Genomic DNA, 12,392 nt, shown 5'->3' with positions numbered 1-12,392 from the left:
AACTAAAACCATAACTCGATGGCCTTTACATTTTCTTAGCCCCTGACTTTTCTTTACTTACAAATGAAATTTACTTATGGAGCTAACATTGGAAAGCAATAAAAAAAAGAAAAAAAAAACCCCACAAACCTCTAGCAATGTTTTATATACACTAAAACCCAACCCTGGTCAATAAATGAATAATGGAACTTCTGACACACATTACTTTATTTAATCTATACTGTGACTTTGTGAGGTAGGAACTATTATGTCATTGTCTTAGTCAGGGTTTCTATTCCTGCACAAACATCCTGACCAAGAAGCAAGTTGGGGAGGAAAGGGTTTATTCAGGTTACACTTCCATACTGCTGTTCATCACCAAGGAAGTCAGGACTGGAACTCAAGCAGGTCAGGAAGCAGGAGCTAATGCAGAAGTCATGGAGAGATGTTCCTTACTAGCTTGCTTCCACTGGCTTGCTCAGCCTGCTCTCTTATAGAATCCAAGACTACCAGCCCAGAGATGGTCCCACCCACAAGGGGCCTTTCCCCCTTGATCACTAACTGAGAAAATGCCTTACAGTTGGATCTCATGGAGGCATTTCCTCAACTGAAGCTCCTTTCTCTGTGATAACTCCAGCTGTGTCAAGTTGACACAAAACTAGCCAGTACAATCATCTACCTTGCAGAATATGAAAGTTCAGAAAGGTTAAGTAATTTTACCAAGATCATTCAGCCAAGAAATGGTAAAGAAGGAATTTGAACCTAGGATGGACTATGCTTGGTTGAGATCTGACTGAAAGTAATAATAATGGTCACCTGGTCCCCTGCTCCATCTCCCAGTATAATCTCAGCCCTTGGAGGCTCTGCCAGTGTAGAAAGCAAAATACTGTAAGGTCTGCCACCAGCCTATAAGTTCATCTGGGAAAATTTGAGAAGATTAAGTCAGAGACAAAATAGTAGACTGAGGCCTCTTTATCCCTCTTCATCCTTTATCTGTAGATGAGGGCAACTGACAGGGTTCTCAAGGACAAAAGGACCAGCATAAGTTTGGAGGTGACCCATCTGTGCACATATCAGGCAATCCTCATATTTGGGGTTGGCTGCCTACAAGCAAAGAGCCCTGGCAGGGAAGATGTAGAATATTGGCTTTGAATAAGAAACATAATAATGTCTTGGCTTAGAAACTATAGCTTTAAATTCAGCTTTTGGTTCAATATGAAGAGACTGAATCCTCTTTCCAGTTACTCCAAGGAATGAGATTTGCCAATAAGAAGGGACAGGCCTATACTGGACACCTGGGCCTGCCAGAAGACTCAGAAAATGCCAGGTCTGTGTGCCACTCTCCTGGGCAGTGTTCCTCACTGACTTTTCTGCTCTGTCCATTACTCTTCCTGAGGCTTCCTCTTCTTGTTCTTGGGGACTCTATCAGTTCCCAAAGCTTAAGATTATCAGGACATACCTCTCCAGTCAGAAAGAGAAAGAAAATCATATAAGAGTTTTCCTAGGCACTCCCATGCAGAGAAAAACTATTCCTTTCTGAAGCAGGGCAGGCCCCTGACAATGGATGGCCTTGTCCCTTCATTTATGTCTAGGCCTTTTTCCTCCCTTTTGTCATTACCTCCCATGACATCCACTCTGTGACCCTAAGCTTCAACATGGCAACTAGGAACACAGCCAATGCAATGCTCAATTGTGGCACTAGTGGTCAGTCATGCATGATGCAGGGACAACAGGCCTTGGAATGTGTAGAGGAAATGGTTGAGGAAGAGGTTTGATTGGATGAGAGTTGGGGAACCCTGAAGCTGTGTAGGTAAAGCAACAGATCTGGAATGAGTACATGCTTGGTTGGGGGTGGGTTGGAGGCTGAGTGTTTGTGGAAAGTTACAACTTCTCCCATCCCAGTGTCCCGAGAACAGTACTGTGTAATGCTTGGCTCTCCAGAGCCCTGCCTGTGATGTCACAGAACCTTCAGTGCTTAACTCATAACAGAAGTAAGCCTGGAAATTTTGGGAACTGAGGCAGGCTGATGAGGAGAATAGAAAGGAAGGCATAGGTTTGTTCTGGGATATGGCTACAGCTAGAATTTTACTCAGCACTTAATCAAGAAACATGTAGCTCATCACCACCACCACCACCACCACCACCACCACCACCACCACCACCACCACCACCACATACACGCACCTAAGGCCTCTGCTGACACTCACATGCCCACTGTTGGTGACCTTACAAAGAGACAGATCCAAACCCAAGGGCAGCTAGCAGTCAAGCCCAGCCCCACTTTTACCTATTGAGCCAACACCAGCAGTCTAACAGTTGACACACGAGGCGGTGCTATTGAGTCCCTCCAGTACTGCTTCCCAATAAAAGGGAGAGGCCACAGGGCCAGCTTTCTATCCTCAAGGGTGGGGAGGCCTGATACAATAATCATAGACCACTTTCACACTACCAGTGTGGCCTTTACTGTAACAGCAAAAGGGAAAAATAACTGATCAATTTGGGAAGGGAACTTTAAGTGGTTTAAGATAAAAGCTAGACCTTAAGGGAGATAAGAGGATTTGCTGAATGAAGAGGTGAAGGCCTGAGGTTACACAGTGAGACCAGTCAGAAAACAGACAGAGAAAAGGAATCATGGGCAGGTGCAGACTGCAGTCTTTAGTCTACAGAGGACATCCTTAAAAATGGAGCTACTGATGACCTCAATTGTGTCATCTGAGAGGGGGGGGTAGGAGGAGGAGGAGAGGGAGAGGGAGAGGGAGAGAGGAAGGAAGGGAGGGAGGGAGGGAGGGAGGGAGGAAGGAAGGAAGGAAGGAAGGAAGGAAGGAAGGGGCATAGAAAGGAGAGAGAACTGTGCAGCAGAGAAGGCCCAAATGTCTACGGCTCTCATCACCAAAACCTTGTCCCTCCATCAAAGTTTCTTGTTTCAATAATTCAAAGTGGAAAGATCATACACAAACAAGTGTTCTGGGATCTTCAGACTACCCCACTACCTCATATCCTCAGTGGTCATCAATAATCCTCTGCCCTACTCTGAGCCATCTTAGAAATACGCACCCTAAAAAGGGGTGAAAAGTTTAGAAAGAACCCTCAAAGGGAGCTCACTTTTCAATCTACCATGGCAAACTGGTATAGAAAAAGAGAGAAAAGACCCCCAGGGTCCTAATGTTTGCTTGTGGTAGAGCTAAGGGGTGTCCATGCAGGCTGTGGACTTGACCCTCATAGGTTCTGATCTAGTTCCATGGGAAGACACAATTTGACCTTATGAGCTCCACTCAAAACCAGGTTGTCTATTTCCACCTCCATCTTACCACTCTGCTTTCCAGAAGCCCCTCACAGGAGGCCCCTCCTAGATTCCTGCTAATCACTTACCCTAAGTTTTACATCAAAGCCCTCAAAGGAGTTTTCTTTTCTTTTTTTTTTTTTAAGATTTATTTATTTTTATGTATATGAGTACACTACTGCTCTCTTCAGACACACAAGAAGAGGGCATCAGATCCCATTACAGATGGTTGTGAGCCACCATGTGGTTTCTGGGAATTGAACTCAGGACCTCTGGAAGAACAGTCGGTGCTCTTAACTGCTGAGCCATCTCTCCAGCTCTCAAAGGAGTTTTCTTAAATACAACAATCTATGATCCTCACTGCCTTTAAGACCAAGGAATGAACCTTCTTAGAGTTGTTCCTAAAATACCCTTCTAGACCTGCTTCCTCTTCTGGCCTTTCTCCCAGTTCCTTGGCCAGTGCAATGGACTTCAAGCCACTGGGCCCTTGCTTGTTCCCATGGAAAAAACTCTTCTCACCCATCATGGTACCCATGACTCAAGAGAGGCTTCAGAGACCCACAGCCAAAAAGCCTGAGCAACTCGGACCTTTCCACTTAATCCTACCTCCCAGTGATAACTGCCATGATCGTTGTCCTTATGGTGGCTGCATGATGAACACTTTAACATGTCAGGTATAGGGGCTAGGCACAGTGTGATCTTGTATAACTCCCTCAGGGCAAGTTTTATTGTTGGCATATCTAGTTTACAGATGCAAAAACAGATTAGAGCTTAAGTAATTTGCCCAAGGTCACACAGCTGAGTTTTAAAAACTAAATTTTAAAACTTTGGTCAGAGAGCCCTATCCCTAAATAGCAGCATGATATGAAGGATGCCAAACTCCTTCCTAGGTAGTATGTAAGAATGTGACTGTGGCCTTGAAGAGCAAGCCTTGTCAGAAGGCCTATGGACATTGGAAAAGGAGGCATGGTAGATTATGCATGAATAATTTTAATGAATGCTGCTTGTATGGTATGTCACATCATATATAGTGCATGCATGAGCATATGAACAGACATACATTCAGACAAAAAAAAGCTAATATCCAGCATATGTTTTGCTTCAAATATGGAAGCATCCTCTGAGGAGCTCAATGCTCATTAGAAGTAATTCTGCTACTAGACAAAAGGTCAGTGCAGGAGACTGTCCACTCTATCTCCAGACACAAGTACTTAGGTCTTAATGATGTGTATATTTTCATATGTGGGCAGCTGACATTCCCCATGTAAACTATTTGCAATAATCTTCCAGTTTTCTCAAGATAAGCAGAGCAGCAGAAAGGCAAGACTCTGAAACAAAGGGGTCCTAGGGGTCCCCTTCCTTCTAAACAAGAGTAGTTGACCTTCTGGACAAGAATGGAGGCAGCTGTTTTTGGGGCTCCTCATTGCTTCTCAGAGAGGAGAACAAACAACGGACACTCCCACAACTGTATCCTGAATGCCCCTTGACATGAAGAGATTTGCATTAGCTACAGGAAGACTGGCTGCAGGAGTGGGGAAGGAGTGGGAATCAGGCTCCTAAACAGGATCCAGGGTTGGAGGCAGTGTCTGTGGGCAATAGGGGGAAGGGCTGGCTTGACAGCTGTTGGCCGAGCAGAGGCCACCATGTGCTGAGTCCTCCCTATAAGTTTCCTACCCATTATACTTCTGCTGCTCTTGGAAAGGACAATGTATAAATCAGAATCCATGGTTCCAGGGTCATAGACGTTGCTGAGACGTTGAGAGCTGGGGGGGGGGGAAAGCAGGTTAGTTTTACTCCAGTCTCCCAAAATGGCATATTCCATAAGTTTCATACGAGACCAAATATTCAGGAAATGGTGGACTTGACACTTGATTCAGGTGAACCTCAACTCCAAACCTGGGATCTATCCACTCTGCTTGCTGAAACAAATGGATGAGGTTCAGAACACAGGAGGTACTCAATATACTTGCTAAATAATGGTATGTACACATGCATGTTAGATTTAGGAGTCACTCAGTGGAAGGGTACTTGCCTAGCACCTGCAAGGTCCTAGGTTCCAAGTTTGACATCACATTTTTGGAAAAAAGAATCCCCTCTTGGGACACCAGAAGTATCCTCATGGGGTCATCTGGTCATCTGCTTTAATAACAAACTGAGCCATTTGTTTCAGTCAGAACTAAATGGAAGGTCAGGGTGAATTTCAGGCAGATACTTGGGGGTGAAGATTAGGGAGTACTGCTTTTAGGATACATTTCTTGGGTCCAGGTACTTTGCAACCCAGTCCAAGTACTACTGTGTCTCTTATGGGTTCATTTGATGATATTGGGGGATCCCCTGCCTCCAGCTTTCTAATAATTTCCCCATTGAGCAGCTGGAAGATACCACCTTACCACTTTCCAGACCTGAAGAACTGGGTGAGGAGAGCAGAAAATGGTAGGAGCATAAGATGAGGAATTATTCCAATCTGGCTCGTGGCTCAAAACTGCACATGCTGTCCAACCACAACCAGAACACAAAGGGAAAGTCACTGGACTGCAGCCCATGGAGAGCATTTCCTTGCTTGAGGGCCGATTTAAGGCCTGGCTGACAGGAAGAAAATACAGCATTCTTTCACCTTTTTAATCAAAACCTTAGAGCCATGTGTTAGAGCTGCTGCCGCCTGCCCTTAAGTCTGTCTGGGGCAGTTCCTCTCTGTCTGTGGCCAGGCAGGAGATAGGATCCACAAGCCCCAAACAAGAACAGATCAAAGGAGAAAGAAAGGTTTTGTTTTCTGGGTCACTGGGGAGAAAGAAATCAGTACAGCCATGAGCGAAGCACCCTCCACACTGGGTCATATCCAGTTTATGGCAAGAACAATCCCTCTCCTTACTTAGGGACCCTAAGGTCAACCCACCAGGTCAACTACGGGTCCTGAGCACTGTCATGGTGTCTTAGAACCATGCAGAGGAAGCCCAGAAATGTAAGTTTCCTCCACTAGGAAGCTCTCATCTTGTCTTTGATCTTTTCTGATCTCCAGTCGGAATCAGAAGCACCTGCAGTAGAGAAAGTTTAAGCATGGAGCTCTCTACTTGCTATTCTAGGCAGCAATACAACAGAATATATACAGATTATGTTTGAATAATACAGAAGGAAAAGGGAAGCCACTTTCAATGGACAAAACAAGATTTCTTTAAAAACAAAACAAACCAATTTCAGTATATAGAGATGGTTCCAGGAATTTTATGACTTCTTGTTTTATTTTCAGTATTTACTTTTGTACACGATGTGCTCTTTTTAAAAATAAATTTATTTTTATTTTATGAATGTTTTCTAGCCCTCTAGAAAGATTTTCCTTTCTTCCTTTCTCCCTCCCCTCTGAGGCATACTCTTTTCTTTAAGATTTGTTTTATGTGTATGAATGTTTTGACTGCTTGTACGTATGTGCATCATGTGTTAGTCAGAAGAGGGCATCCAGATTCCTTGGAACTAGAGTTAGGATGTTGTGTGCCAAGTGTGGGTGCTGGGACTCAAAATAACTCAGGACCTCTGCAAGAGCAGCAGGTGCTCTTAACAGTTTAGTCATCTCTCGAGCTCCATGAGACAGGATCTTGCTAATAGCTCAGGCTGACCTCGGACTAATGGTGATGTTCCTGCTGCCTTAGCCTCCACGGTGCTAAGGTGTGCACCACCACACACAGCTGATAGCATTTTCTTAAAGAGGATACTTCCCACATTCTTAAAACTTCAGCCCCGACAAAACCTAGACTTTTACTTGCCTACCACAGAGTGCTCATGCTCAGTCTCACAGGTTCTTCTTCAGAGATCTGTCCAGGCCCTAGCTCATGCCTCAGCATCCTCCAATTCTCTAGGAAGATGAACTCAACCTGCCATCTTTCTCTCTATTTCATGAAGATCTCAAAGACCCAGGGTCTGACTGAGCTCTATAGAGTATCATGTGGTTGGGTGAGTGAGCAACTGGAAGATAATACCTTGATACTTTCCATCTGAAACTGTGCTAGGTTTTTCTCCAGTGAATATTTTTTGTTTGTTTTTGGTTTTTGAGACAGGGTTGTTCTATGTAGCCCTGGCTGTCCTGGAACCTGCTATATAGATCAGATCTGTAGACATAGTGTTTTTATGTTGTAAAGATTATCCTTGTATTATTCAAGTGCTGATTTCTCTGCTCCCATATCTTGATGCAATCCCGACTTGGTCACTGTAACGTTTATTCCAAGTATCTCCTGTTTCAGGTTTGTGTAAACATTATTCCCCATTTATTCTCTAACTTGACAATAAAAAGCTGATCAGCCAATGTCAAAAAGAGAGAGAGAGAGAGGGAGAGGGGAAGGGAGAGGGAGAGGGGGAGGGAGAGGGAGAGGGAGAGGGAGAGGTAGGACTTCCACTAGCCAGGAGAGGGGAAGAGAAAACAGAGAGGGGAAGTAGGAATTGCCACAGGAAGAGAGTCCAGAAGATTTCATGAGAAAATACCTCAAGCACAGAAAGCCATAAAATGCAAGTATGGATTTTGGTTAAAACGTTGCCAGATTAGGGGAATAAAATAGAGTAATACTCAGTTGTTGTGTCCTTAAAGCTTATAAAATAAATATAATAGTCCAGTCTCGATTATTTGAGAGCTAGCTGAGTTAAGGAACAAAACTGTAAAACATTTATTAAACTAGCCACTAACACTGACTGGCCTCAACAGAGATTCGCCTGTCTCTGTGCTGGGATAAAAGTTATGTGTCATCGTGCCCAGCAGCTCCAGTGAAGATTTTAATCTATGAGCACTGATGATGAATGAGGAGTATCAATCTTCTAAGATAAAAGGAATTCAACCACAACTCCTCACCACATCAGCCATACCTGTGCCCATGGCCCACAACAGGTGGGGATGGCACATAGGAAACACTCTGACACTGGTTTGGAAGTAACAACATCTTGTATGAGGCCCACAATTCCAACAAAATGCAAGTATATGGTCACCACTCTGGTAAATAACTCTGAGTAGTGAACTCTTGAGTGGTGACCCTAAGGACAGCTGAAGATCCTGTTAGGCCAAGAGTAAGCAGAGTTAAAGGATATTGTGTGATCATTCAGACACTCCTTCAGCTGGGGTCTGAGCCATCAGCCATTGGCTCCCTGAGTGTCTATCCTGAATCCATGCCACACAACTCAGCACAATAACTTAAAGATCAATTCATTTGGCCAGCAGGAGTGTTACAAACCAATAAGGAATGTGGGTAGCCAACTGTAGGCAGCCTCTTAGTCTCCAGGAATAACTACAGACATGGTCTCATTAGACACAGGTGCTGTACAGCTGAGGCAAGATATGACTATATCTTACGATGAATGGACTAACTAGGCAATAAAGAGGTTCCTTCATCTTTCCATTTCTAGTGTTTGTGCTCTGGGAAGTCTTCAAAGAAAACTGAAAGAAAAATTCTGGAAGAATTCAATTTTCTTTTAAGGCAAAACTGATATATTTCTGGATAACTTTCAGAGGATAAGACAGCCTACAAGAACCCAGGTGATAAAGTGAAGGTAAGGAAGAGCCTGGAGCAAGACCCACTGACTTGGCTACAGGGACCCAGGTGTCCCTTTGGGTCAGCAAAGTAGAAGCACAGAACCCTTGAGAAATAGCCATGGTCTCAGAGGGAGAACACTCACCGGGCTCAAGAGATCACATTTTCTTGGCTTTTCAAGTGGCTTCACAGAAATCAGGATGAAAGACTCTTGAGCAATAGGAAGAGAGACAGAGAACATTTTAAACAGCACTGGAATTTAACCATTGGCGCTGGGAGCTGGATAGCTCTAATGAGAAGAAAAGGAAATCACAGTAACCCTGACCCAGACCTTGACCCTTTACGTCAGAAGCAAAAGAGGATAATTAATGAAAATGCAGTGTGCCCAGACATGGGATAGGAGGCCAGCTGAGCTCTGTCAATTTGATAATCCCCAGTTGTGACCTGTGAACCAAAGTGTGCAACCAGAAATGTTTACACAGGCTTTGCAATGTGGGGCCTGCAGCCCCAGAGAAGCTGCTGGAGCAGAAGGGGTTCTTCGTTGTGGTTCACATCCAGCCAGCTTTGTTCTGCATGAGTCAATGCCATCACAAGCAGGTTCTTAGCAATTGGCACTCTGGTCCCAATGGGCTGAAGTGCAGAATGTCCCTAAAGGAGAGTCCCTTAGGCTTTGTGTGTAAGAGGTGAGAACACAGCCAGCTGGGTTTATGTTTTCTAGAATATTCATTGCTCTCTTGTTCCATGCTCACAATCTAGTCTCCAGCTAAAAGTGGGCTAGATTTTTCTCTAGTAAAGATATTAATCTATGGATGTTAGAGACAAAGGAGGGATGAGAATTCCTATGCCTATTAGATGCCGTGTCTGTGCCCAAAGTCCAAAGATGGGGGTTGGGATGGGATATACAGGGAGTCAGCCAAGCACATGTACTCCTGGGACCAGTGTCCTGCCCACCCAAGACAGCTGGGGCAGGGATGCCCTGGAAGCCTATGGCTAGTCTCTGACTGCAGATACCCAAAATAGAATACTGAGCAGGAAAAATACAGAGAAAAAACGGATGTCAGAGGCAGGGCTGGCTCTATAGGTATCAAAGGGATGTCTAATTTTTTGTCCTGAAAGGTCACAAGAAAGGAAACAGGGCCCAAGGGACCTGCATCATCTTGCTGTGAGAAACTGAAGTGAAACCAGGCTGCAGACGCAGACAATTTTGTTTCCAGAAAAAAACTGTTCAGAAATCAGGTATATATGAATGAAGGACAATGGCATAGCAATTCTAAAGGACTGTGCAGGAAGCCTGTGACGTGAGAAAATTATATATGATTGAGTCCAACCAGCATGGATATGCTGTGGACACTATCCCCACCGGACTTTAAGACTTGATCATTCGTCTTACCTCATCACTCCAGCTACACCCAGGAAACTGATTCAGGAGACAATTTTGTCCTAGGATGAATTCTGAGTAGACTACAAAGAGGAAAGACCTCAGACTCTAGACCTGAGTGAGCAAAGTTATACACCAATTTCACTCTTACTTTTTTACTTTTTTACTCTTACATGGCAAAGCATAAAATTGACGCTTTAATCATTTTAAGTGTACCATTCAGTGTTGTTGAGTTCACCTTCTCAATCATCTTTTCTTAAAAAACTGTCACTCTAAGCAGTTTATTGTACCCATTAAGTATCTATTAATTCGCTCTCCATTCCTTCTACCAGGCTCTGGAAAACTTGAGTCTACTTTCTGTTTGCCTATTCTGGGTTGGCCAGATGGGTCCCATATGGTAAAATTAGTAAACTGACTCCCATGCGTTGTACACACACACACACACACACACACACACACACACACACACACACACACATTTTTAAGATGTATTTAACCCAGGAAACTCATGAGTTATATCTGCCATATTTTACTTAGCTCAATGTTAGGTTTCATCCATGCTATTGCATATATCAGAACTTGGTGGAATTAAATATGCCACTGGATATATATGCAGTGTTTTTGCCTATTCATTCATATATTGATGGACACTTGTGTTCTAGTCTAATTATAAATAATGCTGTATGGAATTTTCAGACACATATCTATTTGAATTCCTGTTTATAGTTTTCCCTTCTTCATTTTTACTAAAAAAAGAGAAATTGTGGCCCAGGGTAAAATTGAGACAATTGTTAATTTTCATTTAGAATTATAAGGATGTTGGAATGAGCTAAGAGCAAAAACTCCCATGTAGTGTACAGTAATTAATGCTTTTCCCCTCCCATCTCCAACATGAAAACCCACTTTTGGTAAGGAAGTATAAGAGATAATAATTCAACTTGTAAATGTGGATGGTTTGGTGCCAGCTGCCTCCTCTAATAAGCTCAGATGCTATGCATGGCTCAGCATTTAGACACTTACTGGCCCAAATAGGAGCAGCCTGGGAATCTGGGCCCAGCTACAGGACAGCTATGATGGAAGATGAAAACAAAGTCAAGGGGTGTAGCTTTTAATGTTATTTATCCATGTCTAGCCCAGCGTTTTGGAAAAGTCATTCCAGTCTCCTCTTTCAAGATATGTAACCAAGAAAATACAGTCTTTCTCTGGGCCTCAGTTTCTTCATGTAGGAAATGAATAACCTGGCTTAACTCAGTAATTTTCAAAATGGGTTCCATCAAACCCTAACTATTCTTGCAGTCAGAACCTAGGGAGTGGGACAAAGATCTTCTTTATCTATACACTAGAAATCAGGAGATGGAATATTGCCATGACCCTGCTCAATAGGCCTTAAGGTTCCTTGGGGAAGTATGACCCATCTGGGAGACCTATTTCTCCTTACTTCAGACAATTACACTTATGTATCGGGAAATTTTGGAATGTGAGGCTCCAGGCATGCAGTAGTTGACTAATAAATAATATTAGCTCCTTTCTTTTGTCTCAGGATACCTAGTGAATACAAACATGACTTAATGCCTTCTGACTTCCTCTCTGTTGCCCCCAAAATGAAAGAGGAAGAGGCCTACCCATACTGGGGCTTCTTGAAGGATGCTAGATGTCTGAAATCCCTTAACTCATAAAATATCCAATTCCATAATGTCCTGGAAGCTTAGCAGAACTTAGCCTGCTTGGCACTTGGGTAGAAAAGGACCTCAAAAGCCCCATCCTCAACCATTCTTTCTAATCATTTCACTCTCAAATTTCCTCCTAGTACTGTGGCAAGAAGCTGAAAAGCATGGCATATGGCTCCCCAATCTTTCCACCCTGCGCAGTCACCTGGGCAGGCAAAGGTGAACTCTGAGCTCATTATATTCATTGACAACAGCATGAAGATCCATTCCTGTTGCTGGGAGATAAGAACCAATAATCTAAGTGGAGGAGAAAATCCAGGTTTAGGGTTAGTTAGAGTCCAAGGTCTACAAAGAGGATGGACAGAGTACTTTTGTGGGAATAATTCCCATGCCCTTGGTTGCCCTGGAGATCACAGGTTGGTTAGATAATGTGATAGCTAATCTTGAAGGTCAACTTGACAACATTGAGAAATGCATAGAAACATCAGTAAAGCATACTTCTGAGTGTTTTTGTGAGGGTTTTTCCAGAAACAATTGGACCATGAAGGCTCTAACCTAAGGATTCATCAGCTAGTGGATTCAGTATT

General features: G+C 43.5%; 2 protein-coding genes across 5 annotated transcripts in view; one reads left to right on the top strand and one right to left on the bottom strand.

The window, feature by feature from the left end:
• Positions 1–12,392, bottom strand: part of Grk5 (G protein-coupled receptor kinase 5) — a 206,409-nt gene that overhangs the window by 29,057 nt on the left and 164,960 nt on the right. The window contains exon 1 of one of the 4 annotated variants that reach the window (XM_017318066.2): positions 8,906–9,954. The exons of the other annotated variants lie outside the window; for them this stretch is intronic. Within the exon in view, the coding sequence (XP_017173555.1) occupies positions 8,906–9,001 (96 nt within the window). The 5' untranslated portion in view covers positions 9,002–9,954. Of the gene's footprint in view, positions 1–8,905; positions 9,955–12,392 lie in introns of those variants that run through there. 4 annotated transcript variants of the gene reach the window in all.
• Positions 1–12,392, top strand: part of Zfp950 (zinc finger protein 950) — an 87,005-nt gene that overhangs the window by 73,933 nt on the left and 680 nt on the right. The window contains exons 4-6 of the transcript NR_131953.1: positions 8,636–8,779; positions 9,877–9,996; positions 11,946–12,024. The gene's annotated coding sequence lies outside the window, so the exon portion shown is untranslated. The remainder of the gene's footprint in view (positions 1–8,635; positions 8,780–9,876; positions 9,997–11,945; positions 12,025–12,392) is intronic.

The sequence above is a fragment of the Mus musculus genome, chromosome 19 (genome assembly GCF_000001635.26).
Source record: "Mus musculus strain C57BL/6J chromosome 19, GRCm38.p6 C57BL/6J".
NCBI classification, from domain to species: Eukaryota; Metazoa; Chordata; class Mammalia; order Rodentia; family Muridae; genus Mus; species Mus musculus.
This window is presented reverse-complemented; position numbering and strand designations above follow the sequence as displayed.